The 6,102-nt window shown below is 39.6% G+C and overlaps 1 protein-coding gene across 1 annotated transcript; it reads left to right on the top strand.

Moving 5' to 3' along the window:
- Window positions 1-874: 874 nt before the first annotated feature.
- CBLN4 (cerebellin 4 precursor) lies at window positions 875-4,700 on the top strand. Its single transcript, XM_009893498.1, has 3 exons — window positions 875-898; window positions 1,147-1,263; window positions 4,079-4,700. The coding sequence occupies exons 1-3, from the start codon at window positions 875-877 to the stop codon at window positions 4,274-4,276; spliced, it is 339 nt and encodes a 112-aa protein (XP_009891800.1). The 3' UTR covers window positions 4,277-4,700.
- The last annotated feature ends 1,402 nt before the right edge of the window (window positions 4,701-6,102 follow it).

Raw genomic sequence — 6,102 nt, 5'->3', positions numbered from 1 at the left:
CGGCAGCCCTCGCTGGGCGGCGGGCGAGGACGGGGCCCCGGCAGGCGTGGGGACAGGGTTTTGTCAGGTGCAAGCAGCCTACGTAGGTTTTTAGACGTCTTGTGCAGCCTTTGAGAGGGGAAAGAAGAACGAATTTGAAGGAAAAAATCATTTAACTTTTCTGTCACAGTGGCAGGTTCGTAGCACAGCCCCTCTTGTCTCGGTCACTCAGGTTAACACGCAGATGCCAGCACACATGTCATATACCAGCTCCTGTCCTAGGGCGAGCCCGAGGTAACTGAGACTGGTGGTTATTTTGCTTTCTATACCGTATCATAATGAACAGTGAACTGTCGTGACAACTGAAGGCAGGTACGTCACGTAGCTTAGTGCTGGCATTGTAAATTACGCCAACTTCATGGACATTCCTACTGGCTTTCTAGGGCTGTCTCTGGCATAAAGGAGCCTGAAAATATCAATTAAAAATAAAGCATAACTAAGTGGAAAGACAGAAGAATGTAGTCATTAAAGAAGATACTTAGCATATGGACGATGCACTCCTTTAATATGTTCCACTCTGTTACTTGTCTCTGTTTAATCAAACCCAAATTATTATTAGTGCTTCCAAAAACAAATAAGGCAGCCAAGGCTCACAGCCAGTTTTGGCTCAGGTTTGCCAGGTATTTCTGTAACTCAGTCTGACTATAAACTTGTGAATGAATTATATCATCATGATATTCATCATGTTCTTCCTCGCACAGCTTGAGACTTTCAGGAAGACAGTGTTGACTTGACCATTGCTTTTTAGCTAAAACCAATATGACACTCCCTGAATTAGTGTTGTGGTGTCGTTTTTTGGGAATGATGAACAAAAATGCATTAATCTCCTCTAAACATGTATAGAAGGAAGATCTTGAAGGTATGATATAGTGGCAAAGTAAGAAATATTTTCCATCCTACTTTATAGTAAAGTTGCCCTATAAATATAACTAAATATCCATTTTAATGAGTAATATTCCAACTTAATTGAGAGAACAATGAATAAAACAGCATAGATGCAGATTAAAAAAATTCCATGGGTGAATGGTTTCTAAAGTTAATGGTCTGTATTTTTCATTTAGCACTGAATACCTGTATTAATTCCCATGCTATATTTTTTGTTTGTAGATCCTAGTAAATGTGGGCAATTTTTTCACGTTGGAGTCTGTCTTTGTAGCACCAAGAAAAGGAATTTACAGTTTCAGTTTTCACGTAATTAAAGTCTACCAGAGTCAAACAATTCAGGTACGTCGATCAAGTATGACTATAAACTTTTTTACTTAAATTGTTTATTTAGAATAGGATCTTGACTGAACACAAGGGTATTTAAAATACGTTCAAGGAAAAATAGCTTAGTTTAAAGCAACCTGTGGTGTAGAGTTCCTAGCAGTAGAGTGACTACATTTAAACTGAACAGCTGTAATAAGGCAAGATACTCACCTCAGATAAACTGCCATAGCTTCACTTCCATACCGCAAGAACTGAATATCTGGCGTGATATAAAGTTTTAAATAGAATTAATTACCCAAGAGTAAAAGAGAGCTCTAAATTTCACTTCATTGCATAAATACAATCAAGGAGTCATATTTTGCTACAGGTTAAACTCACTGTCTTGAACAGAGGAGTTCTGGAGAGATGTACCAGATTTGATTGTTTTTGTAACGTTTTGTGACCTGGCTGACAGCTGGTGATGCCAGGTATCTGTTTATGACACCAGTTTGCCGTGCACCGAGGTTAATTAAGGTGGTCTACTTGTTTAATACTGTACCGAAATGTTACACCTCTACAGGGGTGTCTTCTAGGGAACCTTTATAGCAGTTCAAACTTTTTTTTACCATATAATGTCTAAAAGATATGTCATATATTAAAAAAAAAAAAAAAGGAGCAATTCTGCACGTTCTTCTGTAGCTTAATAGCAGCTGAACTACCTAATTAAATACAAGTATGTACTAGCTTAGAGGAAAAGCCTTTAAGTTCCTGAACATCCCCTTGCTGAGCCAACAGTAAATTCCTTAAAGTATGTTCCTTAATCTTCATGCCAGGTCATGCAGTTTCTGTGACGTACATACTGGCTCTCTAGATGTGGAATAACATCTGTGGCTTCCCTTGTTTCCGCCCACGAGACCACCAGATTCACAGAAGTACCTGATGCTTTTCCCCTGATGTGTCTTGCTCCTGAATAGGGTTTTCAGTGTACAAGGCTGAGATGAAACTGTTTTCTGCAGGAGGAGCGATCAGCCATTTCTTTGTGGCAGTTCTGGCTTTGGGTTGCTGGTAAAGCTCCTGAGAAAAGTGTAAATGGTAGAGATGGCAGAGAAAGCCAGTGCAAGACACCTTCATATCCCTGGTAAAATTCTCTTTCAGTTTACAACAGGAAATCGTGGTTCCATTCAGGTCAATGACAAAAGTCTTAAATCAAATATTGACCTCGTGAAAAATCTCTATAATGAGCTTATAAGCTATTTAATATGCTCAGACTTTGTTCCTTTCACTCTCTTAAATGCTGAAGGTTGAAATGGCCTAGAATAACTGTATGTCATCCAGCTTTACGGAATTTAAAATACATATTGCCAAGAAAGATCTCAAGGCTTGGATTCTGGGAGTCCCGTGCAGACTTTGATGTTTCACATAGCAGGTAGTCAAACCTGGTAGATAGACATGCTCATAACAGGGCATGTTACAACCTGGGACATGGGCTGAAATCTTTCATAGATCAAGAGTTTCTAAAGTGAATGGGTTTCGTTGGCTCCATTTTGGCACAGGTAGCATGAGATCATCTGGTGCAAATCTGTGATGTGTCTTCTGCTGTCATTAAAATAGCTGTGCGATGATCTGCAGGGAAACCTGACCTAGAGAGATGCTACAGAAGGAGTGAGATAAACTAAAACCAAGCAATGAGTAAACTCTTGATGCCCTTTTTTTTGCACGTGTGATAACTAGGGGGGAGGACTGAAAGCCATTGCAGTGGAGCAAAGCAGCTCGAGTCTCAGCCACAGGTGGACTCAAACACCACTAAATCACCTGAAGGCATTCTACATAAGTGATATTACTGTGCCCCTGGAACATCTGTTAGTGCCATTAAATATCATTAAACAGAAATTGGTTCCCTGGGGACATCTGATTAAGTGGATTTCCCAGATATGTGAATCCCAAATCAGGGCCAGATTCTGCTGCCCTGACTTATGCTGAGCACTAATTTATACCATGGCGACTCCCATTAAAATTAATGGGAGCACATGCAAGGCCAGCATAGTCGATATGAATAAGCATTTCATAATTCACCCCTCTGTGACTGCATTATAGCTGCTTAAAAAGAAAAAGCAGAAGAAAGCTAATAGTTTGCCATTGGGGAAATGAAAAATGCCTGGATGTGTCCGTTCCCCCAGCCCCTGCCCATCTTTATTTACAGAGTTTCTGTGTGATGTTGCTTTCAGAGCAGAGGCTGTGCTGACTTTCAGAAGTGTTTTAGAGAAAAATGGATTCAGTACCAAAACACGGTGCAGTGGCTCATAAAGCTAAAGGTCCGTTCTAGACTTTAAAACTAAGCTGCCGTTGGAAACAGCAGGGACACATAGGGGACACAGCTCCCAGACTACTGCAGGAGCTTTGACATCCCATTAGGTGCCTATACCGCATCTCCGGGTGCCTGAGTTTCCTGGAAACGTCGTCTTTGCTAGCGCGTGACGAAATAACCTGTGAGGTAGGCAAAGTGAAACAAGCTGAGGTAATAGCTCACAGTTCGTACTACCGAAGAGTTACAACAATTAATGTGCCCAAGCAGCAGATGAAAGCCGTGTCGCGTCACCTTTCCCAGCGAGTGAGCCCGGGCGATGGCACGCAGTGGACAGTGTCCCACCGGCTTCACTCAGCTGCAGGTCAAACCCACGAAACACAAATGTGCTGGTACACTCCAAATAAATGTAATTATTAGTTCAAAACAGCACCAAAAAGCAGTGAAGACTGTGACCTTAGCAGACCTCTTACACTGTAGTTAATATTCAGCGATAGTCCTTGATGTTTTTCTGTTAATTAGAGCTTTTCAGCGGTTTTTCTCTTGTAGGTTAATTTGATGCTAAATGGAAAGCCAGTCATTTCTGCTTTTGCCGGGGACAAGGACGTCACACGTGAAGCTGCCACTAATGGAGTCCTGCTCTATCTAGACAAGGAGGATAAGGTTTACCTGAAATTGGAGAAAGGTAATCTGGTCGGTGGATGGCAGTATTCTACGTTTTCTGGCTTTCTGGTCTTTCCCCTGTAAAGTCAATTTTCCTGTGACATTCATCCAGGTGTGGACTCATCATTGCCTCTGTTACATGAAGATCATTTTATCATCATGGGATTGATGTTTCTTTATTGGTTTTTCATGGGTGAATATGGATTCTCTTTATGGATTTTGGCCCCATCTGAACTACTCAGAAGTTTCACAGAATTTTGTGTGTTTAAATACAATATATTTGGATTGAGACTAAAGCAGACAATAAATATCTATGCTTAATGTTACAGTCTAAAGCTGCCTGCAAGATTTATTCAGATTTCATTTACTGGACTGATTGGATTCGTGGGAGAAGTGGATTTTCTTTGATTATGAAAAGACTGGCAACCAGGTCTATAATTTAGGAGAGTTTGAGTTCAGACTTCAATCAAGAGTTAGTGTGTTGCTGCCAAAGAACTGTATATTGATATATTGGTCATACATGTTTTTGTCATTGGGACTTAACTGACATGATCTATTCCATTGTCTTGAGAAAGGTAATTATTATTGATAACTGGTTGACTTTAATTCTCCTCTGCGTGTAGTGTGTTGGATGGTTCACCCATATATTTATGCTCTGTCACCGGTCACAATCAAGTCCAGCTTACATAAAGCTAAGAGGTTATGGTTGTATTTTAGTTGGATATGTAAGGTGCTCCTCTTTTCCGCGTGCTGTTTTCTAAAGAGAAAAGCAGATTATAACCATTAAGAAAAGTATTCTTACCAGGGTTAAAGGTGATCATTCAGGCACAACTTTGCAAAACAGCTTTGCCCTGCAGGAAATCTCACACTTGTTCTTCAATTTTAATTAACATGATTGATAATAACTGCTTTATTAAAAACCTAAGGGACTCCTTCCTTAGACACAACCACTTTATTAGCTGGAGATGAGATCCCCTTGTTTGTAATTATGTCTATTTTTCAAACCTTCTGTTGTGTTAAAAGTATCATCTGGTTTTGCCTTAACTCCACCACTGTATATAATTTTAGATCATATGTTTAACAAATATGAAATCCAAATAGCCGGTACCTAACTTGGTGCAATATCTTTTCGGCTTTTTGTACAGGTCATATGAATTCATAAACTTATTTATTATACCATTGTTACATAATAAAGATTAATATATGTTAGCTGAATTTTTGACCTTTGGAGTTTGGAAGTCACTTCATGCTATTTTTTTATTGGATAGAATTATTATATGCAAAGCGTAAGCTTTTGGGATTCACCGACACTGTCCTGGGAGGCAGGCAAACTGCCATAGTTTAGTCTGGCAGAATCCTAGAGGTAATCAGAGTGATCTACAAATAACCTATGCATTTTATTTAAAAAACATTTAGGCAGAAATCCTGGCTTCACTGAAGTTAGTGTTAAGGATCACATTGATTCCAAAGAATTTTGGATGAGACCTGTGCTGTAGGTTTTGCCGTCACCATTAAAATCCAGTGCCATCAAATTGAATATCAATTAAAAATGATTTTCACATGAAGTGCTAATGAAACCTCCATCCCTCATGCCCAAAATATTCGCTGAATTTGATGGATATTTGTGCCTTGCATATCATAAAGGATATGGTTCTAAATTAAAAAATACTATATACTTGAGAATGTTTCTGGCTGGAAGCACATGCAGCAATCTGAGACCTCCTCTGAAAGCCAGTTTAGGCTTGGATTTGCTGGTTTAGGTAATCTGTTTCCAATTTCTTCACTTGTTAGCCAAGTGCAGTGTATGGTACTGCTCTAATCGCTGTAAATGGGTATTTCACTGAATTAAAGTCTAATGTATGGCTGGTTGATGCTCCTGATAAAAATGTCAGGGAATCAGTGGCACAGAA

Source organism: Charadrius vociferus, unplaced genomic scaffold, assembly GCF_000708025.1.
Source record: "Charadrius vociferus isolate BGI_N301 unplaced genomic scaffold, ASM70802v2 scaffold259, whole genome shotgun sequence".
Lineage (NCBI taxonomy): Eukaryota > Metazoa > Chordata > Aves > Charadriiformes > Charadriidae > Charadrius > Charadrius vociferus.
The sequence above is the reverse complement of the archived record's forward strand: the minus strand, read 5'-3'. Positions and strand labels throughout refer to the sequence as shown.